The 27,646-nt window shown below is 35.0% G+C and overlaps 1 protein-coding gene across 9 annotated transcripts in view; it reads left to right on the forward strand.

Moving 5' to 3' along the window:
• FNIP1 (folliculin interacting protein 1) overlaps nt 1–27,646 on the forward strand; it is a 183,661-nt gene that overhangs the window by 124,680 nt on the left and 31,335 nt on the right. For 6 of the 9 annotated variants that reach the window (XM_072731819.1, XM_072731820.1, XM_072731817.1 and 3 more), the window contains 6 exons: nt 1,203–1,294; nt 8,644–8,727; nt 9,874–9,945; nt 15,142–15,277; nt 17,123–17,324; nt 21,855–21,940. In XM_072731819.1, coding sequence (XP_072587920.1) covers nt 1,203–1,294; nt 8,644–8,727; nt 9,874–9,945; nt 15,142–15,277; nt 17,123–17,324; nt 21,855–21,940 — 672 coding nt within the window. The remainder of the gene's footprint in view (nt 1–1,202; nt 1,295–8,643; nt 8,728–9,873; nt 9,946–15,141; nt 15,278–17,122; nt 17,325–21,854; nt 21,941–27,646) is intronic. The other 3 variants (XM_072731821.1, XM_072731822.1, XM_072731825.1) reach the window with 1 other exon arrangement.

Consider the following 27,646-nt stretch of genomic DNA (forward strand, 5'->3'; position numbering starts at 1 on the left):
AAAAAAAAAATTACCTCTGCAGTCAGGAGTAGTCTAGATCACCCATCGTGGGGCATAAGAATACCCCAAGGTATTAATGCCAAGATTAGAAAAGTGAAGCTGAAACAAAGGCAGGCCTGATAATTGGAATCCGGTGCTACATGTCGGAACCTAGTAAATGAAAGACTGGGGCTAGGGTGAGGTGTTAGTGGATTCCAGCGATGGATTCTGCAGGGACCAGATTAGAATGCTAGCTAGCCAGAATCTCTGGGGTTACCCAAAGTCAAAAGCAGCAGGAGGTAGCAAGGAGCCTACTCAAAACTAGAAAAATTCTCAAAAGTTCCATTAATTGTAAATGCTCCAAGAAGACCTCTCAGGAGTTCTATTAGCTGAGGTTCTAATACTTGTAGCTGTTTATTAACTTTTCTGTTAGGAAGGAAGAAAAGGGAGAGATGTTTTTTCACAGTGTTAGAGATGCTTAAAAAATACGCTAAAAGTGCTAATTTTTAACAGTTTAATACTAAAGTAGAAATTAGAGATCCTCACGTTGGAATCACTGATTTTACCTCGGATCCTCTCAGTTTCTTCATCTTTTCTAATTTTTTTATAGGTTCTTAAAATCCCTAGGAAGGATACTTTGTACTAAGAACATAAAGTAGTTTAATTTTTGTTATTCAGATAATTTACTAACAGGAGTGATCATTTATAATGTGTGAACAAATGACACTATTTTGATATTTGGTTGATTTCTTTTCTTTTCTCTTCTCTTTTCTTTTCTTTTCTTTTCCTTTTTTCCCTGCTAGAAGTTTAGAAAATAATATCAGGTCCAAAATATGAGGGAAAAGCTTTACAATTTAAATTAGGGTCAGTAATTCTGTAAAGGTCTAGATAGTAAATAATTTTGGCTTTGTGGGCCAGATAATATGTCTGGTTTCTCAGCTGTAGCATTAAAGCAGCCATATGCAGTACATATGTGAAAGGGCATATCTATGTTCCATTAAAACTTTATTTATAAAAACAGGCAGCAGGCTATATTTAGCCCTCCAAGTGTAGTTTACCAACCTCTTATTTAAAAGATTAGGTAGTTTATGGTACTAACAAGAATACTTAAAACTTAAAAAAAAAAAACTGTTTTACACATAAAATTTCATTGAGATATGCAAAGAGTTGCCAAAAAGAGCATAAGATGAATTTGCAACTTATTGTTTCTTTTCCTCCTTTAGGCTTCAAGACAGTCTTGAATTCATCAATCAGGACAATAGTACATTAAAGGCTGATAATAACACAGTTATTAATGGACTACTTGGAAATATAGGTAAATGGTTCCTTTGGTTTTATAAGTTTTAAATAAGTTAACAGTATAACAAAGATTTGCAGTTCTTTCTTAATAATACAGATCTTTTATAAGACCACAGATTTTGACATACTAGAAGTAGAAAAGGGATTTAAATTGGAAGTATGTATAACGTTTATATTATTTGAAAAACACAATTTTTGTATATTTGAACATAATATTCATTTTTGTATCTGAAAAAGAACTGCTGAAGATATATCTGGTTTGTTTTTTGTTTTTAACTTTATGCATCTTTAAAAGGCTCATTGGTATAAAAAGTCCTTCTCAGCTTTTTACAATATTTCAGCTGAGGAAGACTGGTATTACACTTTCTCCCTTGTCTCTTCCCTAACCATAAAAGTAATTTTAAAATGGTGCTCATTTTTGTGACCTGAATTCAGATAGATGAGCAGATACTCAAATTTGATGTTCTTTAAAATATTCATTAAAATAACAGCTTATTTAGTAATTTGAATAGTTGATTGTTACTATTTAAGTTCAACTTCTGAAATGACAAACTATTCCTAAAATTTCTGGTCATTTGTTTTACCCTACAAAGTTCAACTGAATTGTTGCTGGCCATGTTCCTGGTGTGTAAATAACTATAGCATGCCAGAATGTGGACAGGAATTAGACTAGGATAAATATTTATTTTATTCTTTATTTAGTGAGAATTTTCATTTGGAATTGATTTGAATAAATATTAGTTAAATATATAAGTAGGAAACAGTTTTTCTTCCAGCTTGAATCATAATGTATTCTATTATTTTTTATAGTTCATGTTTATTCAAACAAGCAACCATTTATTCAGCAAGTAGTGTGGGCTAGTTATAGGGTCAGGCATGTAATTTTAAAAGTTTGCACATTTGGGGTACCTGGGTGGCTCAGTTGGTTAAGTGAAATCAAGTGACTCTTGATTGTGGCTCAGGTCATGATCTCAGGGATGTGAGATCAAGCCCCGTGTCAGGCTCTGTGTTCAGTGGTGAATTTGCTTGAGATTCTTTCTTTCCCTCTGTCCTTCCCCCTACTTTTAGATTCTCTCTCTCTCTCTCTCTCTCTCTCAAAATAAATAAATTTAAAAAAAAAGAAAGTTTGCACATTTTTTAGAAAAATTAGAGGGGTTCTGCTTTTTCTTAATTCACTTGATTATTTCATTGGTTTAATGAAGTAAAAATGTGACAGGGAGACAACTGAATATTTTCAGATTCTCCTGAAAGATTTTCTGAATCTTCTGAAAAGATTCACTTGTCTCTTTTTCCGTTATAATGTGATACTTTTCAAAGCTCAATAAGTTAATTAAAAGCTATTTATTTTAATAATCCAAATCCATTATCGCTTATAACAGTAAATCACCTTATGGATGCTAGGTATACCCATCTTTGTTTTAATACAGGTTAGGAAGTGAATCCATTTAACAAAGTATAGACTTAAATAATGAGTGGCTTTTACTTGTATGTTTGTAATTGTGAATCAAGGATATTTGAGTACCATTTCTTATTTTCTTTACATTTCCGATTTATCAGCAAATACTTACCAAGTACGTGTTGTATGCTAAGCACTCTGCTAGGCCCTGAGGGTACATGCAGTGGTGAACCAGACACATTTCCTGCCTCAACAGATTTATAGTTAGTGGGAGTCATACAAATAATGCAACAATTACAGTAGAGTGCAGTTAATGTTAAAGAGCATGGTGTGATACAAATGAGGAAGAGTACCTAATTCAGTCCTAGAGAGTCTCAGACTTTCTTAAAGAAGGGAAGCCTAATCTTGAAGGATTAGCCCTGTGTTTGGGGACTAGAAATGTTCTAGGAAAAAGCAGTAGTGTGTGCACAGACCTAGGAGTTAAGAGATCATAGCATGAGTAAATAATGTGAATAAATCAGTGTTGATGGAGCCAAGAATAGGAGTAACGAAAGTTAAAAGAAATGAAAAAGTTTGTGGGAGGTTGATGACAAAGGGCACCTTGGGCCATAGTGAGGAATTTGAACTTAGGCTTTAAGAAGTTGGGTAGTCCAAAAGCATAAGATACCTAGGAATAAACCTAACCAAAGAGGTGAAGGATCTATACCCTAAAAACTATAGAACACTTCTGAAAGAAATTGAGGAAGACACAAAGAGATGGAAAAATATTCCATGCTCATGGATTGGCAGAATTAATATTGTGAAAATGTCAATGTTACCCAGGGCAATTTACACGTTTAATGCAATCCCTATCAAAATACCATGGACTTTCTTCAGAGAGTTAGAACAAATTATTTTAAGATTTGTGTGGAATCAGAAAAGACCCCGAATAGCCAGGGGAATTTAAAAAAAGAAAACCATATCTGGGGGCATCACAATGCCAGATTTCAGGTTGTACTACAAAGCTGTGGTCATCAAGACAGTGTGGTACTGGCACAAAAACAGACACATAGATCAATGGAACAGAATAGAGAACCCAGAAGTGGACCCTGAAATGTATGGTCAACTAATATTCGATAAAGGAGGAAAGACTATCCATTGGAAGAAAGACAGTCTCTTCAATAAATGGTGTTGGGAAAATTGGACATCCACATGCAGAAGAATGAAACTGGACCACTCTCTTTCACCACACACAAAGATAAACTCAAAATGGATGAGAGATCTAAATGTGAGACAAGAGTCCATCAAAATCCTAGAGGACAACACAGGCAACACCCTTTTTGAACTCGGCCACAGTAACTTCTTGCAAGATACATCCACAAAGGCAAAAGAAACAAAAGCAAAAATGAACTATTGGGACTTCATCAAGATAAGAAGCTTTTGCACAGCAAAGGATACAGTCAACAAAACTAAAAGACAACCTACAGAATGAGAGAAGATATTTGCAAACGACATATCAGATAAAGGGCTAGTTTCCAAAATCTATAAAGAACTTATTAAACTCAACACCAAAGAAACAAACAATCCAATCATGAAATGGGCAAAAGACATGAAGAGAAATCTCACAGAGGAAGACATGGACATGGCCAACATGCACATGAGAAAATGCTCTGCATCACTTGCCATCAGGGAAATACAAATCAAAACCACAATGAGATACCACCTCACACCAGTGAGAATGGGGAAAATTAACAAGGCAGGAAACCACAAATGTTGGAGAGGATGCGGAGAAAAGGGAACCCTCTTACACTGTTGGTGGGAATGTGAACTGGTGCAGCCACTCTGGAAAACTGTGTGGAGGTTCTTCAAAGAGTTAAAAATAGACCTGCCCTACGACCCAGCAATTGCACTGTTGGGGATTTACCCCAAAGATTCAGATGCAATGAAACGTCGGGACACCTGCACCCCGATGTTTCTAGCAGCAATGTCCACAATAGCCAAACTGTGGAAGGAGCCTCGGTGTCCATCGAAAGATGAATGGATAAAGAAGATGTGGTTTATGTATACAATGGAATATTACTCAGCAATTAGAAACGACAAATACCCACCATTTGCTTCAACGTGGATGGAACTGGAGGGTATTATGCTGAGTGAAATAAGTCAATCGGAGAAGGACAAGCAGTGTATGTTCTCATTCATTTGGGGAATATAAATAATAGTGAAAGGGAATGTAAAGGAACGGAGAAGAAATGTTGGAAAATATCAGGAAGGGAGACAGAACATAAAGACTCCTAACTCGGGGAAACGAACTAGGAGTGGTGGAAGGGGGGAGGAGGGCGGGTGTTGGAGGGGAATGGGTGACGGGCACTGAGGTGGACACTTGACAGGATGAGCACTGGGTGTTTTTCTGTATGTTGGTAAATTGAACACCAATAAAAATTAATTTAAAAAAATAAAATAAAATAAAAAAAGAAGTTGGGTAGTAATGAGGGTGTGTTAGTTTGGGTCCTTTACCTGTTTTTTAACAGGTGCCAAGACAGGATTAAATATGCAAGGATATTATTAGGGAAAATGACTGTGTGAGAGAAAATGAGGAAACTGGGAAAGGTCATGAGAGCCCTCAGATTGTGTTGCAAGTCTGACCCCAAATGAAAGAGAAAAATAGAAAATTGAATGGAAGTGTCCTTTCCTATCATGCAACCCATGGAAGGTTTGGTAAGGCCACTGACAAGTCCTTAGGTCAAAGTATGTTGTCACAGGTGAGCTGTATGTTGCCAGAAATGTACCTGACTTACTCTTCTTGCTACATTCAGTCACTGGTTAGGAACTCTGCCTATGGGATATGTGGCCTTGGAAAACATCACATGTCAGAAAACAGCAATTTGGGGTATGTAGTCAATTACAGTCCTTATAGCTGGAGATCTTTGCAGTGCATTCTGAAGGCCACACAGAGGAGTTGTCAGAATATAGAAATATGATCAGATTAGATTTTTATCTGCAGAATAATGTTTTGATTGCAATGGGAAAGGATTCAAGTAAACCAGTAGGATCGAGGAAAAGATCTGTGTTAGAAGGCTGCTGGTGGTGATTCACATTACAGGTAATGGAGACCTAGAGCCGGATTGTGTCAAGGGTAGAGAGCTGTTGAGAGGTTCATTATGGGAAATAGAGTGGATGGGACTTTGTAATTAGATGAAAGAAGAGAGGAAAAAGGAGAAAATAAGTGTGTCCCTTTGCTGTCTGGTTGTATAATTGCTTGGATATTGGTGCCATCCATTGGGAGGAGCAGAAGAAATTAGGAATTGGTGGTTTGGGGTTTATGTATGTTAGAATGGAAGTATTGGTTGGTTATTCAAGTTAAGATATCCATTATAGTTAGTAGATATAGGGGTAGGTGCTACAACATAAAAATTAGTGAACATATAATAATTTCAAAGCAACATAGAGTTATTTTTTTCCAGTCATGTGAAGTTTAAAAAAGTGTTTCCTCATTGATTAACAGTTTTTCTCTAAGCACTGTTTCAGAGGTCCAATTTCCTTCCTTCTTGGAGTTCTACCTTCTTCATTATGTGGTTTCCAAGGTTGAGCTCAGCTGCATGAAGCCAGCGAAAAGGAATTGAGTATGGAAAAGTCACATCCATTTCATAACCAACCTTAATACATCAGCTTTATTCACGTTCCATTAGTGGTAACTAGTCACATGGCTTCACCTATATATAAGGAGATTTGAGAAATAAGATCCCTAGATGGGCAGCTTCCTAGAAACTACTTGATAAAATAGAAGGGAGAATACAGTTGTTAGACAGTTAGCTGTATCTATGTGGATTTTTAAAGCATTAGCATATAAATGATAAGTGAAAGCTTAGGAATGAATGAGATGACCTAGGAAATGTTAAAGAGTGAGAAAGAAAGATTGTTGAGGATAAAATCCTGGGGGAATGATGGCTTAAAGACGGAAAGAGTAGGTGAAGAGAAGCACATATAGAGCATTAAGGAAAAAAACCTTAGTGTATAATATTTGGAAACTGGGGAAATGTTCAAAGGCAATTTAGTCAGCATCAAATATGCGATAAAGTAATATAAAATAGTATGGACTGCATTAGGAAGGCTTTTGGTAGCTTACGTGAGCAGTTTCATGGAGAGAATAGAAGCCACAGTTGAGGAGAGCTCTGCTCAGAGGTCAGTCTTTTTTTCTAGGATTTAAGCAGCGGTTCTTTCTGTCTCAGAAAAGAGACCAGAAAAGTTCTCTAAGTTTTATACACTTAGAAATTATGGAGGACCACAGAGAACTTTTGTTTATGTGTATTACCTTTATTGATATATACTGTATTAAAATTTAAAACAAAAAAATTAAAAATATTTATTCCTTAAAAAATAACACAACCTTTTTCATGTTAGTATAAATAACATGCTATGAAACGACTACTATTCTCCAAGATGAGAACTTAATGAAGAAGAGTGACGTTGTTTTACATTTTTGCAAAACACATTAATTTATGGCTTAGTAGACTACAACTCAATTCTTATATCTACTTCTGTGTTTATTCTCTTGTAATAAGTTGTTTTGATTAAATTTATTAAGAAAATAGAGTTTTACACAGATCTCTGAAAGGCTTGCAAGAACCCTGAGGAATCTTTAGAATACATTTTAATTATTGAACTATGTAGGATTAAATATATGGAGAGAATAGTTTTGACTGTGCTTTCTTTATAATAATTTTTTTAGAGAGAGAGAGTAGGGGACGGGCAGGGAGAGAAACAGTCTTAAGAGGCTTGATCTCAGGGTTTTAAGATAGAGTTCTGTATTGGGCTGCCTGCTGAGGATGGAGTCTCTTAAGATGAACATAAAATGACCTGAGTTGAAATAAAGAGTTGGAGGTTTAAATGACTGAGTCATCCAGGTGCCATTAGCTTTGTTTATGTTTAAATGTTGATAAATAGGAGGTTATAAGGAGGGGTAAAGTTAGAGATAGAAGTGGTAAAGTGAGATTTTTGAAGGTCCTAACTGACATAAAAGAATTAGGTTTGGAAAGGAGGGAGGAGCCTCTCAGCATTTTTCACTGAGTAGGTTCCTAGGACATACTAAGGCTTGAATATTGTTACTTGTTATTACTCGGCCAGGAAGGAGGCAGGTGGGCCCGAATGTGATTTAGTTTGGAGACAAGGTGCTAGGAAATGGAGAGTTCCTAACTGGTGAATTGTATGTGTGTGCACACATGTATATGTGGGAGACAGTTACATCCTGAGAGTAAGGAAGGAGATGGGTAGGGAGGGAATTTAAAGAGGGTAGGTAAGTTTTGAAGTAACTAGAGAGAATTGAATAAAGAGCTGAAGAGGTAAAACATGGAAGGATTGCTGCAAATGCAGTATAATTCTAGAAATTCTTGTTACAGAAAGATATCCATTAACAATCTGAAAAATACATTTTAAAACAGAAAGCCCCCTATTCTATCCTAGGTAACTTCCTAGGTGACTCTTTAGGCTATCTTGATGAAGTATAACAGGCAAATCAGCTGCTTGCTTTCTCTCATTCTCTCTCTCTCTCTCTCTCTCTCTCTCATGCTCTCTCGCGCACACTCTCTCCCTCAAATAAATAAATAAAATAGTTTTTAAAAACTCTTTTTAAAGGACCAGTTTATTTGGCAAATGTCAAATAAATTTTGTGCTTTTTTGAATCTTTAAAAGCATTGTTTTATGTTAGAAAGGATTAAAACTTTTACCTTGTATAGTGGAAGGTTTTTTTTTATAATTATATACATATTTATTAGTAAATAGGCATGAAATTGTTGTTTGACATAAGCTATCCACAGAGAGAAACCATCCTGTTTCAAAGAAGAGAAACCAGCTTGAATTATTCTTACTTAGTTTACAAGTTCCATCAGTATCTGTTGGTCTGCATTTGTGCTGCCTAAGCTCACCCTTTATTCTAGACTCTTTGTGGCTTTTCTAACAGCCCTCTTTCATATATATTTTACATTTTTGCCATGTAGGTCTATCACAGTTCTGCAGCCCCAGGCGGGCATTCTCTGAACAGGGTCCGCTCCGCCTGATCAGGAGCGCCTCTTTCTTTGCAGGTTTGCGATGTGCTGTGTGGGTAGACTAGTTGGTGTGCTCCAGTGGCTAGAATCTGTAGTTAAGCCGTGGAAACAAGAGAGTAGATAAATGTATTTGGGGAGGGTGTAGTTAAGAAAACATTACTTAGCAAGTGTAAGAACTGAATTCCTGTCTACTGAGTATGTTCTTCAACATTTCCAGAAATTTTCATTTATCAGTAGAATTGATATTTTCATGAAATTTCATTTTGTTACTTATTTCATTATGTAATAACTTAACTTTAGAATCCTAACCCAAATTTTAGTATGAACATTATTTCTTTAAATACCAGCTAGAATTTCTCATGGGACACTCTCTTGTTTCCATGGCTAAGTAGAGTTTGTACTTAGTTCACCAATTGAAGAAAATATCCTATCTTATTATTTTAAAATTTCTGATCTATGTTATTTCATAAGAATGATTTCTTTTGGAGCTAAGATTTAGATGAACAAGCACCATTATATTGATCCGTAAAAGTCATATGTGAGTATGTTTGTTTATATCATTTAACTTATGATTGTAGAATATGTTTATGCCTCTGTATCCAGGGAGTTATATCTAACTTATTGTTTTAATTAATATTTATTTTTCTTACAAATGTGAGATTGGAACAATACATACTTATTAGAGAAAATTTGAAAAATGGGCAAAAAGTATGTATTAGCCATTTGTGTCATCTAGAATTAACCTTTCTAAAAAATAATTTAATTGGCATCATACTGTTCAAACTGTTTTCTTAAAATTTTTATTGTGAAGAGTTTTTAAACCTATGTTATTGACAGAATAGTAAAGTGAACCATCATATACCCGTTATTTACTTCCAGGAATCATTCTTACTGTTTAATAGCATGCTTTTTAGTCATTTAGTAATGTATTTTGAGTGTCTTCCTTTTAGCCATCCCTTGCTTCTTTAGATATTATATTTTCACATTATATGTCAATCTTCACATAGCTCTCAAAGCTTGTTCAACTGAGTAATAGCTCTTGGTGTTGGGTTTGTGCCATGCTATTGAAAAAAATAAAGGAATGCAATGAGATGAGCATGATTTCATTTGCAATGTAACAGAAGAAACGTCACCCTGAATAGCATTATATGTTATAACTGACGATTTTGTCTTAATTCACAGTTCACAGCAACCCAATGGACATGCCTGGAAGAGACCTGAATGAGGACAGAGACAGTGGAATAGCACGCTCTGGTAATGTCAGGTTTATGTATTAATCTAGTTTTCTTATGAGATCACTGTTAGCCAACAATGATTTTTATTTTTTCCTTTATCATCCAATTTCATGTACACAGTTTTTTAGTGTTGATGTTATTAGCCTTATAAGAGAATTATATCAACAGAGAGAAATAGTTCAAATTTAAAATTTTCATATTTACTGTTACATGTGCCTAGTGGAACATGGCCTAGATGAGTGCACATTGGCTTAGACTTAGCCAATACAAGAAAAAAATATTGCTCAAGAGACTGCTTAAATGGCACAGTTAAAAAAAAAAAAAAAAGAAAACCCCACACATTTGCTTATATCTACTTACTCTTTTTAGTATATCTGCTTACTCTTAACTAGAGTTTTTAGTTGTCAGACTGTCTCTTGCCCAGAAAAGCCTAGGCATTTTGAACCAATGCCATTCATATTGCTTTCAAATATGGGCTCCCAAAATTTGTCTAACAAACCTTTATTGAAATGTGTGAGAGATTAAAAAAAAAAAAAAAGAAAAGCCCACATTTTACATTCAAGCAGAGAGTCTACAGAGGGAACAGTCGGGAAAATTGTCCTGCATCATGTGATATGTTCTCTGATAGAAATGTGGAGAGAGGTTTAGGGAAAGAAAACCTAACTTAGCTTGGGCCAGGAACAGGAGCCAGTAGTACTTTACACGGGATAATACTTGAGTTGTGTTTTAAGAAGTCAGTAGGAGTTATCCAGGTGAAAGCATGGAAGAAGGGCCTTCCAGTAAAAAGAAAACGTATTTCTTAGGACCCAGAGATAGCATAAACGAAAGGAGTATCTTAGGCTTGTATTATTGTTAGGTATGAGAAACTTTATCCACTGTGGTTTATCCATATGAATTGTCACATTATATGGCTCTGGTGTCTAAATTGTTTATAATTCATTTTTGAGTATTGATGGGAAGTCCCAATTTATGAGTATTGTAATCCATAGGTATGTATTAGAATAATAAGAGGTTTCAAAATAAAAGTTTCACATGCCTGAAATGTACTCCAAGACTGTCATGTAGTCTAGGGAAAGGCTGATGAAACTATTTGAAAAACAAAACAAAATGAAAAATTTAATACCTCGTTCTGATGGACAGTTAGAATTGAGAACCAGCTCTCTAATATGAAAAATCTTGATCTTTCAAATAATCTCACCCTTCTTTTCTAACTGAATTTTTTATTCTTGTTCTTAGGATAATCTAGTGTATATTTCTTTTATTACTTGTTGCTTCTATGTCATCTAGGGATTTAGTTTTCTCTTCTGTGACAGGAATCTAGTTATTATTTCAGATTTCAGAGGTGATAAATTCATATCTATACTTCACTTTCTTTAGGTATAAATTGAAGGACCTGGCTGCATTGATCTGTAAGGCTTTTTTAAGCCATTAAATTCATATACTACTTTTAAATTAATTGTGTATTTTCTTCTTTTTTCCAGTAGGGTTATTTTTAATACCAGAATTTGTTAACACATAGTTTTTCCAAATTTAGATTAACATTTGAGTTTTCATTGAAAATTATACCCATATGCTGAGTGCAGTAAGTTAATCGGAGAAGGACAAACAGTGTATGTTCTCATTCATTTGGGGAATATAAATAATAGTGAAAGGGAATATAAGGGAAGGGAGAAGAAATGTGTGGGAAATATCAGGAAGGGAGACAGACCATAAAGACTCCTAACTCTGGGAAACGAACTAGGGATGGTGGAAGGGGAGGAGGGGGGGGGGGTGGGGGGGAATGGGTGACGGGCACTGAGGGGGACACTTGACGGGATGAGCACTGGGTGTTTTTCTGTATGTTGGTAAATTGAACACCAATAAAAATTAATTTATTAAAAAAAAGAAAAGAAAATTATACCCAGGTTAGTTATACATATCTAGTCTTAGACTACAAAGTTTTACAGTAGTTACTTATAATACTGAGAAAAATGTGGTCTTTTTAAGGAAGTAGTTTAGAATTAATTCATTGATGTTAATTAATTGATATTAATGATAGTTGTATGGCACATAAAGCTCTTCCCTTTATTACTGAATTTGTTTTTTGTTTTTTGTTTTTTTTTTTTATGATAGTCACAGAGAGAGAGAGAGAGGCAGAGACACAGGCAGAGGGAGAAGCAGGCTCCATGCACCGGGAGCCCGATGTGGGATTCGATCCCAGGTCTCCAGGATCTCGCCCTGGGCCAAAGGCAGGCACCAAACCGCTGCGCCACCCAGGGATCCTGATTACTGAATTTGTTAGCGAGAATTGAACAGATCTTCATAATGACAGTCTCTTAGTTCTCACTCCTGATGTCCAAAATCATGTGATACATATCTTTTTATAGATGATAATAATGCTTCCCTGTTTTTGATTACATCACAAATTTTTGGTATATGGTTGTAATCAGGAAGATGGAAATATTGCCAAACAAAAGCAAACCCTTAATGTCTTTTCTTCTCTAGATCCAGTACAGAGAAGGAGAGGATTCCTAGTCTGAGGAAAAACAAAGGGTTGGGTTGTAAAGCTTTTGACACTCCAGGCAAGAAAGAGTTTCTGGAGAGAGGGGTTTTGGGAAGAGAATAATCCTCACAATTAGGGGATTGCAGCAATTATAATCATAATGGGTTCTAATGGAATGTGTCTGTCACCCCCTTAGAGTTCTCCAGAGAGCAATCTATAGGATTTTCTCTTTTTGGAGCTCAGTAGGTATAATTATGACTATTACTGAAAGTGATTAAACATTCAGAGGCTTGACTACCTATGCAGAAGCAATTCATGATTACAGTTTACCCTTCAATAACCCAGGGGTTGGGGCGCAAACCTTCCCTCCCCCTGGGCAGTAAGAAAAATCTGTATGTAACTTTTGACTCCCTAAAAACTCAACTACTGATAGCCTACAGTTGACTGGGAGCCTTACTCATAGCAAGAACAGTTGATTAACATATATTTTATATATGAATTGTATACTGTATTTTTGCAATAAAATAAGCAAAAAATGTTAGGAAAATCATAAAGAAGATAAAATACTTTTACAATGCTATACTGTATTTATCAAAGAAAAACATATAAGTCGATCTGCACATTTCAAACTCTTGTTCAAGGGTCAGTGGTACTTTTATTCTTTTTATTGAAGTATAATTGTAAGTATAGTTGTTTACACACAGTGTTACATCTGTTTTAGATGTAAACATAGTGACTTGACAAATTCTATACCTTATGCTATGTGTTCCAGAAGTGTAGCTACTACCATCTACCACCATACAACACTTTTACAGTACCACTGACTCTTTTCTCTATACTGTCTTTTTTATCCCTGTGACTTACTCATTCCATAACTGGAAGCTTATATCTCCTGCTCCCCCTCACCCATTTTTGCCCTTCCCATCAAACTCTGTCCTCTTTGGCAACAGTTTGTTCTCTGTGTTAATGGATCTTTTTCTTTCTTTTGGTTTTGTTTTTTAGATTCCACATATAAGTGAAATTGTATGGTATTTGTCTTTCTCTGTCTGGCTTACTGTACTTGGCACCATATCCTTAGGTCCATCCATGTTGTCTCAGATGACAAGATCTCATTCTTTTATATGTTTGAATAATATTGTATACATCTTCCTTATTTGTTCATCTATCAGTAGACATTTCAGTTGCTTCCATTTCTTGCCTATTGTAAGTAATGCTGTAGTAAACTTAGGAGTACATTTATCTTTTTAGATGAGTGTTCTTGTTTTCTTTGAGTGAATAGCCAGTAGTGGAATTATTGGGTCATGTGATATTTCTGTTACAAGTTTTTGGAGGAACCTCCATACTATACTAATTTGCATAGTGGCTTTCCATAGTAGCTGTACTAGTTTGCATTCCCACCAACAGTGTGTGAGGGTTCCTTTCTCTTCATATCCTTCTCAATACTCTTTTTGTTTTTTTGATTCTGCCATTGTGACAGGTGTAAGATGTGCTTTTAAATGACATCTTTACATGACATTCAAACACTTATTTTCAAATATAGCTTCTGTTCTTAAAATATAGCTGTTGCATTAAAACGGAATCTCATCAGTCCAGCAACTGTACTACTGTTTACTCCAAGAATAAAGAAGTACTAATTCAGAGAGATACATGCACATTTATATAGTTTACAGTACATGTTTATAGCAGCATTATCTACAATAAGCAAATTATGGAAATAGCCCAAGTATCCATCAGCTGATGAGTGGGTCAAGATTTGGTATGTTTATATAATGGAATAGTACTCAGCCATAAAAAGAATGAAATCTTCCATTTGCAACAACATAGATAGAACCAGAGTATTAAGCTAATAAGCAAAATAAGACAGTGAGAGAAAGACAAACACCATATGATTTCACTCATGTGGAATTTAGGAAACAAAACAAATGAGCAAGGGGGAGAAAAGGGAGAGAAGCAAACCAAGAAACACACTCTTGAGAACTGATGATTACCAGAAGGGAGGTGGGTGGGTGGGATGGGTTAAATAGGCAATGGGGATTATTAAGGCATTCACTTGTTATGAGCAAGGGATGTTTTGTGAAAGCTCTGAATGACTATATTGTGCACCTGAAACTAATATTACACTGTATGTTAACTAACTGGAATTTAAAGACAAACTTAAAATTTTTTTTAAAAAAACCTGAATCACATCATATATCTTTTAAAGACTAAGTGTTCAACTAAGCTAGGGGACAATCTCATGGCCAAAGAGATAATGCTTTGTTTCAAATTAGCCCTTTCTTCTGAAGTGGGGGTTGGGGTAAGAATATAAAAAGGGGAATGTCTACAAGTCTCTTGCCAATGCACTGTTAGTATATGATTTTTCTCCTCTGGAACTTTGCTCCAGCAATGATGTTAAGTTTTTAAATGAAAATTTTAGAAGCTCATGAAGCAAAATGGAAAATTTGAGTCACTACTGTTAAATTTCTTAAAAAGAAATTTATCTTGGGGTGCCTGGGTGGCTAAGTTGGTTAAGTGCCTGCCTTTGGCTCAGGTCAAGATCTCAGGGTTCTGGGATCAAGCCCTGCAGGGGGGCTCCCTGCTCTGTGAGAAGCCTCTTCTCTTTCTCCCTCTTCCGTCTCCCTCCCTCTTGCTCTCTCTCAAATAAAATCTTAAAAAAAGAAATTTATCTTTATGCTTAGTTATTGACATATTTTTAAATGCTTACATATACTTGCATTTATTTCGACTTGACAGCATCTCTCAGCAGTTTGCTTATTACGCCGTTTCCCTCTCCAAACTCCTCACTTACCCGAAGTTGTGCCAGCAGTTACCAGCGACGTTGGCGACGCAGCCAAACAACAAGTTTGGAGAATGGGGTATTTCCAAGATGGTAAGTTGGAACCTTCACTTTATAATAAAATTGAATAGTTCCCTTAAACACAATTCTGAATGATCTTTTTTAGAGCCTTGGGCTTGTATTTCTGTGTATTTTAAGTCTTGAAACTTTTTAAATGTGTTACATTTTAAAAATTACTGGTAGTTTTAGCCAATATTAGACATACAGTTCAGTGGCATTATAAGTACCTTCCCATTGTTATGCAACCATCATCATTATGCATGTCCAGAACTTTTTTATCTCCCCAAACTGAAGCTATATCCATTAAACAGTAACTCTCCATTCCTCCCTACCCTTAGTTCCTGGCATTCACCATTCAAAAAATTTTTCTTTTGTCTCTCTGAATTTGACTACTCTAGAAACCTCATCTAGGTGGAATCCTACAATATTTGTCCTTTTACGTGTAGCTTATTTCATTTAGCAGGTCTTCAAGGTCCATCCATGTCATAGCATGTATCAGGATTTTATCCCTTTTTAGGGTTGAATGATACTCCATTTTATGTATATGTCACATTTTGTTTTTCCACTTATCTGTTGATGGACATTTGGAGTGCTTTGACCTTTTGGCTTTTGCAAATAATGCTCATGTCTACATAGATATAAAAATACCCTGTTTGAGTTCCTCCTTTCAATTTTTTTGGGTATATACCCAGAAGTGGAATCGCTGAGTGATACGGTAATTTTGTGATTAAGTTTTTCAGGACATTCCAAACTGTTTTTTACAGTGGCTGTTTCATTTTTACATTCTTAACAGAAATGCACAAGAATTCTCATTTCTCCACCTTCTTTCCAACAGTAATTTTCTGGTTTATTTATTTTTTAAATTTTTTTATTTTTTATAATAGCCATCCTACTGGGTGTGAAGTATTGTCTCATTGTGCTTTTGATTTGTATTTTCCGAATGGCTAGTGATACTATGTTTTTATGTGCTATTCGCCATGTGTCTGTACAAGTGTTTTGCCCATTTTTTATTTAGATTTTTTTTGTTGTTGTTGATGTAAAGGAGTTCCTTATATATTCTATGTATTAATCCTGTACCACATATGCTTGGCAGTATTTTTTCCCATTCCATGTGTGGCCTTTTCATTCTGTTGACAGTGTCCTTTGATACACAACAGTTTTTAATTTTATGTAGTCCAGTTTATCTCTTTTTTCTTTTGTTATCTGTACTTTTGGGTGTCATATCCAGGAAACCATTGCTAATAAATTCAATGTTTTTTTCCTAAAAGTTTTATAGTTTTAGTTAACTCTTTTGTGCAGGTGTTTGATTATTTTACTGCATGTTTTGTTATTTCAATTTTTCATGTTTGTAATTAGGCAAGTTAATTCATTCTTGAAAGATTTTTTTTTTAAGTTTATGTTAAGCAATATAGATAATGAAGCTTCTTGTTCCTCTTTTACGTACTCCCTTTAGTCTTTGATTTTTTTTTTCTTCTTTTTTTAGTCTTTGATTTTTAAAACTTTACTTCTGGAATCAGAAGAAGAGATACAAGTAGATCATAGAACAGTGAATTCTAACAGACTCATCTGTAAATCTTAAAATTCAGACATTTTTAGATTAGTTATGATTTGGAGGTTATCTCTTTTTTTAGTGACTTCTAATTGAACAAAAATGTTCGCAATCTGACTCTGTTAAAATTTCTTATAGAAATGTGAGCATGAAGGAATAGCCAGTAGATTTCTCAAAGAGCTAAGAGTTGATACACTTTTTTAAATTTACTTGATAAAACAGAAAAAGATCTTTAATTAGTTTACATTTAATTAGCAAGGAGGTTAAATTGTGAATTTAATTATTTTTGTGTGTTTTTTTTTAATTAAAAAAAAACATTTATTTTTAAGGTCTATAGAAGAAAGCTTTAATCTGTCAGATGAAAGCTGTGGCCCTAACCCAGGAATTGTGAGGAAAAAGAAGATTGCAATTGGGGTAATCTTTTCATTATCCAAAGATGAAGATGAAAATAACAAATTTAATGAATTCTTTTTTTCACATTTTCCTCTCTTTGAAAGCCACATGAACAAACTAAAGAGTGCAATAGAACAGGTAAGCACAGTCACGTTGTGGATTTATGTCTTTTATTTTCCTCTGAGTCTTACTTAGTCTCCTAGTTTAATATCATGTTTATTCATTTGGCAGAAAAATTAACAGCCACAGTACAAGTACCCTGCAAAGTGTTCTGGAGATGGAAAATAGACTTCAGCTCTTTTTAAGGAGCTTACTACCTAATAAATTATATAAAGTCATTCATCCATTCGTTCAATAAATGTCTGAGGGCCTATAATGTGGCAAGCACTAATCTAGCAACTGAAGATAATATGCAAAAAAAGCGGCATTCTGGATATCATGAAACAGCAAATGACTAAATGAATATATAAGGTTGGGCAGCCCGGGTGGGCAGCGGTTTAGCGCCACCTTCCTCCCAGGGCCTGATCCTGGGGACCCGGGATCGAGTCCCATGTCAGGTTCCCCGCATGGAGCCTGCTTCTCCTTCCACCTGTGTCTCTGCCTCTCTCTCTGTCTCTCATGAATAAATTAATAAAATCTTAAAAAAAAAAAATATATATATATATATATATATGTTTTTTTTTTTTTATTTTTATTTTTTGAGAGAGAACAAGTATGCATGCCAAACAGGGAGGGGGCAGAGGGAGAAGGAGAGAGAGAATCTTAAGCAGGCTCCGTGTCCAGTGTAGAGCCCAAACTGAGGCTCTGTCTCATGACCCTGAGGTCATTACCTCAGCCACAATCAAGAGTCAGACACTTAACCTATTAAGCCAACCAGGCGCCCCAAATACATGATTTTTGATTATAGTAAATGCTGTGGGGAAAAATAAAACAGATTGATAAGGAATGCTGAAGTTACTGCTAATATTTATTGTCTAGCTATGAAGGCTTCTGATAAAATGACATTTGATACAGAATTTGGAGGAAGTGAGCCACAACTATATGAGGGAAAAATTCTCCAGGTAGGGGCAAAGACCTTGTGTTAGGAGTAACCCTGATGCTTGAGCAAAGTAAGGAAACCAAAGGGGCTGGGTTAGAAGTAACTTCAGATTATGTAAGGACTTTTAGGATACCATTGTAAGAGCACTAGCATTTACTCTTTAGAAAGATGGGAAATCATTGGAGAGTTTCAAGCAGAGGAATGACATTATTTATGAGGATCAATCTTTCTGCTTGTGAAGAATAGATTTCTAGGGGCAAAGGTGGATGTTGTGGGAACCAATTAGGAGGCTGTGGTGTAGTGATTCAGTGAGAGATGGTGGCTACTCAAACCAACTTAGTGATGGAAGTGATGAGCAATGGTTAGATTGTGGATATGTTTTGAAAATAGAGCTAATGAGATTAATTGATGGACTGAATTGGGGTGTATGAGAAAGAGAACAGTACAAGTAGGCTTGAAATTTTTCACTTGAGTACTAAGAAGGATAGAGTTGCCAGTACTGAAATGGGAAAGATTAAGATGGAATATGTTCGGTGGAGGAAAGTCTGGTGTTTGTTTGAAATGCCTCTTGGACATTGATAAGTGGGTTATGTGAGTCTAGAGTTTAGGGGAAAGGTCCAGATTAGGTAGTCATCAGCATATTGATGGTATTAGAGCCATGAAACTGAGAGAAGAAAGGAGAGGGGGATCCTAGGCTTGATTTGTGGAGCATTTCAGCAGTTAAAATTTGAAGAGTTAAGGAAGAACTGCCGAGGGAAATGAGATTTGGCCGTTCAAGTAAAAGGAAAAACAAGATAGGATACTTTTTTAAGAGGAGCCAAGTGAAGGAAGCATTTTAAGATGGTAGGAGTGTTAAGTTGTGTCTCATGTTGGTGATAGTATATAAAATAAATTTATATACAAGAAAGAAAATTGTGAATATAAGATAGAACATAGAACAACTGAAAAAGGGGTGCATGTGTGGCTCAGTTGGTTAAGTGTCTGCCTTCTGCATAAATCATGATCCGAGAATCCTAGGATCGAACCTTGTCTTGGAGCAGGGGGCCGCCTTCTCCCTCTCTCACTCCTCCTGCTTATGCTTGCTCTCTCTGTGTGTCAAGTAAATAAGTAAAATCTTAAAAAAAAAAAAAAAAGAAAAGAAAAAAGATAAGCAAAGTTGTTCCATAGGAAAGGAAAATGACTTCCTTTTGAGAAGATGTTTCATTTGGACTGCATCTTAAAGGGGTATATAGGATTTTTAAAAAACAAAGCTTTGAAAATTGGATATAGCAAGAAACTAGAAAAATTGATATACTTCCCACCCAAAAATAACTGTAACATTTTGCTGAAAGTCTTTCCAGGTCTTTTCCTTTGTATATTGTATTTTCACTTGATTGGAATTGTTTTGTGTCCATATTATTTTAATTATATGCCTATTTTAAAAAATTCATCATTGCAACATACAGATTTCTAGGGGCTTTGTAAATTGTTCTTAAATATATTTGAGAGGATTTCCTCAAATCAGGTAACAGTTTTCCTATTAGGTCATTTTTACATTTTCACTATTATAGCTACACTATAGTTAAGATCCTGGTGAATTTTCCATATTATTTTTTAGAAAAGATTCCCAGGAAGTTAAAGTAATGAATCAGTGGGGTAAAATCTTAATCCCTTTGACAGTATATGGAAGGGAAAGGATACAAGAGGGGGGTAGTGGGTGGTATGGCTGGCAGAATTAATGGGAACCAGACCACAAAGAATCTAGAATGCTTGCCAGAAGTTTTAAGTTTGTTGTTAAAACTGTCTCTGAATTGTGCTTTAGGAAGACTAATATAGCAGTACATTTTTTAGAAGACAGTGGAATAGGAGGCTAGAGAGAGGAAGACCAATTTGAATGATCTAGAAAGCAGAGGATAAGTCAGCAGTGACTGAGGCTCATCCACCTCTAGAGAATACACTGATGTTTGTTATTCACATTAAATCCATCAGAGGACAAATAGATCATCAGTAATACGTTTTTACCAAACAAATGAGTGAAGGCCATTTTCACTTACTTTTTCAGAAGTTAGAACTTGTTGATGTTTTCTTCAGTTGGCTGCTGTTCCTTTTTGTAATCTGATGTCAAAGTCAATACACATAATGTTTAGCTGCCACTGAACTGACCTTTTGAGTTACGGGGAGAATTTTTTGAAATATTGTATAAGACTTGAAATATTCAGGCAATATAAAACTCATACTACTTTTTAAATGTTTTAATTCTTTGACATTTTATTTTATTTTATTTATTTTTTTAAAAAGATTTTATTTATTCATGAGAGACACACAGAGAGAGAGAGAGGCAGAGACACAGGCAGAGGGAGAAGCAGGCTCCATGCAGAGAGCCCGATGCGGGACTCGATTCTGGGATTCTAGGATCATGCACTGGGCCAAAGGCAGGCGCTAAACCACTGAGCCAGCCACCCAGGGATCCCCTCATCTTTGACATTTTATAACCTAAAAGCATACATTGCAGTACTTAGAGTTGTTTGGATATTTGTTCAATAAGTTTAACATCTCGTTTTTTATTGTAGCTGAAAGATAAAGCTTAATGAATACCTTTATATAAATAAATAGGACTTAATTTAAAAAGTTTTATAGCTGTTAATTAATGATGAAATATAGTAAATACCAGACCACCCAAAGAAGTTTTCTTTTAGGGCCAGTTTTCACAGTTATCACTTATTTGTTGTTTTTATTGTTGTTGTTTTAATCAAAATACATGGATTTTATTTCTGGGTGCCTTGGGAATTATTTTGAAGCGTGTGCTACCTTTTGAGACTTATACTCTAAATTTAAATTTTTACTGCTGGTAAAATTAAGAATAGGGTTTAATTCTAGCTAAAGAATATTCACTTTTTTAATAAATTGGGAATCTCAACAGTTTGTAAAAACAAAATAAGTTTCATTTTTACCGTATGAAGCTGTTAGATGTGCATGAACATGAATTCTAGCCTTAAAGTCTGACTTCTTATATGTATATTTAAAATATTTTTAATTACATAAGGAATACAGAAGTCCATTCTCTTTGAAAAAGTCTAAAAAACTACAAAGTTCTTTTTGACATTCATAATCCTAATCTTGATTCCCTTTTTTCTGCCTAAACCAAGGCCTCTCAACCTTGGCTAAATATGTTTTTAGGAAAGCAAATATTATTAATAACTTGAGATATCTTTCCTTAGAATCCTTATGTTTTAGATTTTTAAAAATGTTTACTTGACAAGGCTTACTTGACTTCATCTGTGAAATACTGGAGAAAGCCATGAGCTGTTATTACTGAGATATCATTGTGTCTTGCTCTGTATGTGTAAAAAAAAAAAAAAAAAGTTTTATGTAACCCAGAAACTCTCAGCATCAGTTTATTTTTGTGTTGATATTGTCATTTGACAGTTACAGTAAGAGATTTAACATTTGAAAAATTTGGATTTTGTTATAATTGTTAATGATAAAAAATGCAAAAAAGAAAGCCACTATAAATATAATGTGCCACCTTTATATGATGGTAGAATGTTTTAGAAAAAAAAAGTGACTTTGTCTTTCACTTTTTTTCTTCCATTTTTTTTTTTTTTTGTCGGTGATCATTGTAAGAGTTAAACTATTTCTTTGCTTTCAAGGCTATGAAAATGAGCCGGAGATCAGCTGATGCCAGTCAGAGGAGTTTGGCATATAATCGAATAGTTGATGCCCTAAATGAATTCAGGTACACATTCTCCAGCTTTTCATGATTTAGACTTGTCTCCAGTGTGCACAGGAAGATTTATTTATTTTCTTTAGCTTTCTCTAATAAAATTTAATTCTTAAAATATCCTGTCCCAGGTCAAAAGAGGGTGTAATTCAGTAGACCACTTCTATGTTATTAAATATTGAATGTCCTAGGGACCCAGGCACATTTGGGATTCATCAGTGGTATGGTTTTTAGTACCAAACCATTACAGAAGCAAATATGACTAGAGGAGGTCTTGTTTCCCCAGAAACGTGCTTTGTCCTCTCTCTTGGGCTCCTAGAGACTGGTTAAGTGCACTAATTAAGGTTTATTATTACCGGTAGTTTATGTATCTCATTTTTAGAAAAACGGGTTACGTATTTGTTTACTGACAACTGTGTGGTCACATATTGGGGCAGGGATCTTCCTGTTTGGTTTAAATGGATTATTATGTTTTGAAGTGAGAGCCTGCTTTAGCTTGTGCTGTTTGAGGATTATTACATTGAAACTTTAGGGATGTCATACACACATACACACATTCACACACATACCGACACACATACCTTTTGTTAATGGAGATAACTATGGAGTGGTGTATTTAGTAAATTTGACAGAGAAAACTCATGTATGTTTTCAACTTTGCTTATTTTTTATTTTTGTTTTTCTTATATTGTGTTAAAAGTAAACCACAGTGAAAGTAAACCTGGTGTCTTTTTTACCTTCTCTAAAAACGAGATACGTCATTGCCTCAACAATAGTCTATGTAATTTTTGAAATTGAATTATAGGTAAGCATTAAATGGAAATTGCTTGGTAAAGATAACCAATATGGAGTGTTCTGTCATGTTTTTAATTTATTTAAATTTAAAGAGTTTACTTTATAGCTGTTGTGTAATAGTCATCCACTGAACTCAATTATGGAGAAAGATGAAATTTACTGAAATTTACTAGTCCTTCATCTTTTATATATAATTATTAGGATAAAAGGCATTAAAAGTAAGGTTAAAAATCTTCCATTTTTGTTCATTAAAGTCATGTTTAGGGGAAATGTAAAGAAAAACAAATTAGAGAAAAATTTCAACCTATATTCTCTCTTTTTTTGTCTTGAAAGGGGGAAATAATTTGTACAAATGAAAATTATATTGAAGCTGATATTTCTGTTATTTTTATATGTTAGCATATTAACTTCAGGCCTTTCCTAAGTTACTGAATAAAGCATGCTAACAAATACTGTAATAAAGTATTAACATTTTGTAGTTGTAAAGAAACCCCATATAACATTAACTAGAACATCTTAATCATTAACTATACAGTTCAATGGTGTTAAGTATGTATAGCAAAACTCTAGAACTTTTGCATCTTACAACACTGAAACTATATACACTAAACACTAATTCAGTAATATATTTTTAATCAATGTGTTTCTTTAGTTCATTGGCATCTTTGCTCTTTATATATGAACTATATGTAGAATTATTCATAATTTTATTTGTTCATACCTGTATCTTGAGAATTCAGATTATTATATTTGAGGTGCCATTTATAATTAAATCAGAGCATTATAATGAATGTTTCTTATAGATGAAGTAAATGGAAAATAAAAATGTATTCCCTCAGAATTTCTAGAGGGAATTTAGAACAATTTTTTTAAGATTAATTTTTTTTAAAGAGAAGTCACATGTATGTGTGTATCCATGCAGTTGGGAGGAGGGGCAGAGGGAGAGGGATAGAGAGAATTTCAAGCAGACTCTGTGCTGAGCACCGAGCCAGACACAGGGCTTGATCTCACCACTCTGAGATCATGACCGGAGTCAAAATCAAGAGTCAGACACTTCACTGAGCAGCCCCAGGTGCCCCTAGATTAATTCTTAAAGTTAAGTAAGAGCCTACAAACTTTGTTCTTTCCTTTCAATGTTCTGTTGGTTGTTCTGGGTCTTTCGCCTCTTCATATAAAATTCAGAATAATTTTGTTGATATCTGCAAAGTAACTTGCTATTTTGATTGAGATTGTATTGAATTTCTAGATCGTATTGGGAAAAATTGGCATCTTAGTGACAGTGAGTCTTCTATCCATGAATATGAAATATCTCTCTGTTTCTTTAGATATTCTTTGATTTCTTAGAGTTTTGTAGGCCCTTTAGATCTTTACTTTTGAGAGGGAGAGGAGAGGGACAGAGGGAGAGAGAGAATCTTAAGCTCCACACCCAGTGCCTATCTTGATGTCGGCTTGATCTCATGACCCTGAGATCATGACCTGAGCCAGTATCAAGAATTGGACGCTTAGGGATGCCTGGGTGGCTCAGTGGTTGAGTGTCTGCCTTTGGCTCAGGGCATGATCCCAGAGTCCCGGGATGGAGTCCGGCATCGGGCCTCCTGCATGGAGCTGCTTCTCCCTCTGCCTATGCATATCTCTGCCCCTCTCTCTGTGTCTCTCATGAATAAATAAATAAAATCTTCAAAAAAAAAAATTGGATGCTTAACTGGCTGAACCAACCAGGCACCCCAGATCTTGTATATTTTAAAATATTAATACCTAAATATTTCAGGGTGGGGGATTTTTTGATATTTATCTTGGTTGGTGCTTCATAGGCTTCTTGAATCTTTGGTTTGTTTGCTGTTATTATTTGTTCAAAATTCTCAGCCATTATCCTGTATTTTATCTGTTTTCTTTCTCTGTTCATTTGGTATTCCCATTATATGTATGGGAAATTGTAGTTTTCCCACAATTCTTTGATATTCTGTTCCAATTTTTTTCATCCTTTATTCTCTTTGCTTTTTAATTTGGGAAATTCCCACTGACATATATTTAAGCTCAGTGATTTTTTCCCTCAGATGTGTTCTGTCTGCTGATGAGCCTATGGAGGACATATTTCATTCCTGTTGGTGTTTTTGATTTCCAACATTCTCTTTGGAGTCAGAGTTTCCATCTCTTTGCTCTTTCATGTTATCTACTTTATTCATAAGAGCCATTTACATAATAATCATGATTATTTTCAGTTCCCTGATAATAACAAAATCTGTACATTAGATCTGAGTTTGATTCTGATGCTTTCTTTGTCTCTTCAGACTGTGTTTTTATTGTCTTTTAGCAATTTTTTTGTTGAAATGGTCTGGTGGTGAGGTGGTGGAAATGGGGGAGGAAGTGTTCTATAATTTTGTGATTAAATATTAGTTCTTTTTAGTGAGCTTAAATTCCAGGGTTTTGACCTTCAGAAGTGTTTCTTGGCCTTTATTTTGTTCTTCATGGATGAGTGAGGAAGGTTAGTAGCAATTGGAGTTGTCTAATTGCCCGTTTCTTAGGTCAGACAAGACTGGTTTATATGGACTTGGACCCTTGGAGAGTAGATGTTTGTTTTGGAGGATGCCCTAGGTGCACTTAAGAATTGTTATGCTTCCTCTGTCTGAAACACAAAAGGATGTTTCTTTGATCTTCATTATGGAAATCTGATGGTATGGCCTGATTCTGAAAATGTGGCAGTCTTCCTAAGACTGACACCCAAGGAGTTTTTTTTTTTTTTTTTTTTTTTTTTCCCAAGGAGTTTTTTAATCACTCAGTGGTAGTTCATATTCATTGTGACACCAATTAGTCAATTGCTATTTAAGCATTCCTACCAGTTATTGGCCCTAGAAGCATCTGCTTCAGGAAAGGTGGTCTCAACTGTGATTGTTGTTTAGTTTTCAGGGTGATGATTTATCCTCTGACCTAAATTTTGTGAAAAGTCATTGATTTTCAATTTGTTCAGCCTTTTTCTTGTGAGGATTAAAGTGATGACTTCCAAGCTCTTTACTCAGATATTTTTTAATCAATATTTTTATGTAAAAACATGCTGAATTGAAATATAATTGCAAAACCTCATTTGGTTAATACTCAAATTGATTTAGTTAAAACTCAAATTGAATTTATTTGGAACTTAAATTACATTAAAAACCTCTGATTAAAAAAGAAAAATATGGTGGCTTAGCTAATAACTAGACAAACGTAACAAGAACTGTTTCCCAAACTCCTAGATTTCAAATCAGTAGGTCTAGAGCCTAGCATTTTTATTTCACAGTCTCTTTGGGAATTATTTGTTGAAACTGTTTTCAAGGAGAAAAATGACCAAACCTCTACCACTACAATGCTAGTTACATTTGCAGTCCTGCATTGTACAGTTGCAGCTGTACAACCCTGAGAGAGGATGTCAGAGTTAACGTTTGAGAATATTTTTACTTTGGAATAAAGAGGTTCTGGGCTTGGAAATTCTTGAGAGAGAATGGGAGAAGTTCTTATGCTTTATTGAAACCAAGACATGTTGAACCTAATACCATAATTTAAAACATTATTAGCTGGGTATAATGGTTATTTATGTATTTCTCATGGTTTACGACAGTTTTGACCTTCATACATTCTCTTGTAGCCCAGTTATTTCTATTTACATAGTTGGAAAATTTTACTTTACATAATTTGGAAAAAAGAATTCTAGAGTGATTTCTCTGAGAAACCTATAAAATATGCCTTTGTCGTGGATATAAGTGGTTTTTGAAAAGTATGAATAGTTTTCATCTTTCGAATTTCTAAATGTAATCTGTAGTTGCTTTAAAGTTCAACCAAGGATTCTTAAGAGTTCAGCTTTTCCTGAAGTGGATAATAAAACTTTAAGAGAAATATGTTATGGAAAAAAAAAAAAAGAAATGTGTTATGAATGATTGGGTATTTTGTTAATAATTCTTAAAAGCTTTATTTTATTCAAATCGTTCTATTGAGTTTAGACTGTAATTATTACAAATATATGTTTGAACAATTCTTTTTGCTTACATGCCTAAAAGAATCTTGCTGTATTCTGAGTTTCACATTTTGCAGTATTACAAAGCAGCGAGTCTTTTGCCCTTGTACTTGGAACAGTTATTTACATTAATGGATTGATAGTTTCTTCTACAGTCACTAGCTTTGTGGAAAAAGGCCAAGAGTCCCTATTTGAGGTCTGTGGAAACTCATTATAGACCTAGCTGAAATTATCAGAATAGTAAAGATTGTCAGAAAATTAATTCTTAATAGAATGCTGATCTTGCTCTTAGGTTAGGTTTTTTTTTTTTTTTAATTTTACTTATTATTCATAGAGACTCCCCCCCCACACACACACAGAGAGAGAGAAAGAGAGGCAGAGACACAGGCAGAGGGAGAAGCAGGCTCCATACAAGGAGCCTGACGTGGGACTCGATCCTCAGTCTCCAGGATCACGCCCTGGGCTGAAGGCGGTGCTAAACCGCTGAGCCACCCAGGCTGCCCCGGTTATAAAGTTTTTATTCAAAAGAATTTTGAATACCTATGAGTTAATTGGTTTGTTATTAGAGAATAATATGGCCTAGCATTAGAATTTTAGTATTGCCTAGAATTTACAATATATATGAGTCATAAAATCATTGAAAATGAGTGTCATGTTTGTGTACCTTTGCTTTTTTGTTAGATTCTTTTTTTTTTTTTTTTTTTTTTTTATTCATGAGAGACACAGAGAGAGAGGCAGAGGGACAGAGGTAAAGGGAGAAGCAGGCTTCCTGCGGGGAGCCTGATGTGGGACTCAATCTCGGGATCCCAGGATCACACCCTGGGCTGAAGGCAGGCTCTCAATTGCTGAGCCACCCCAGGCGTCCCTTTTTATTAGTTTCTTTCACTTCAGTCATTGTACAAATATGAAAGCCCTAAGTAAGTCAGTTAAACATTCTTACA

Source organism: Vulpes vulpes, chromosome 12, assembly GCF_048418805.1.
Source record: "Vulpes vulpes isolate BD-2025 chromosome 12, VulVul3, whole genome shotgun sequence".
Taxonomy (NCBI): Eukaryota; Metazoa; Chordata; class Mammalia; order Carnivora; family Canidae; genus Vulpes; species Vulpes vulpes.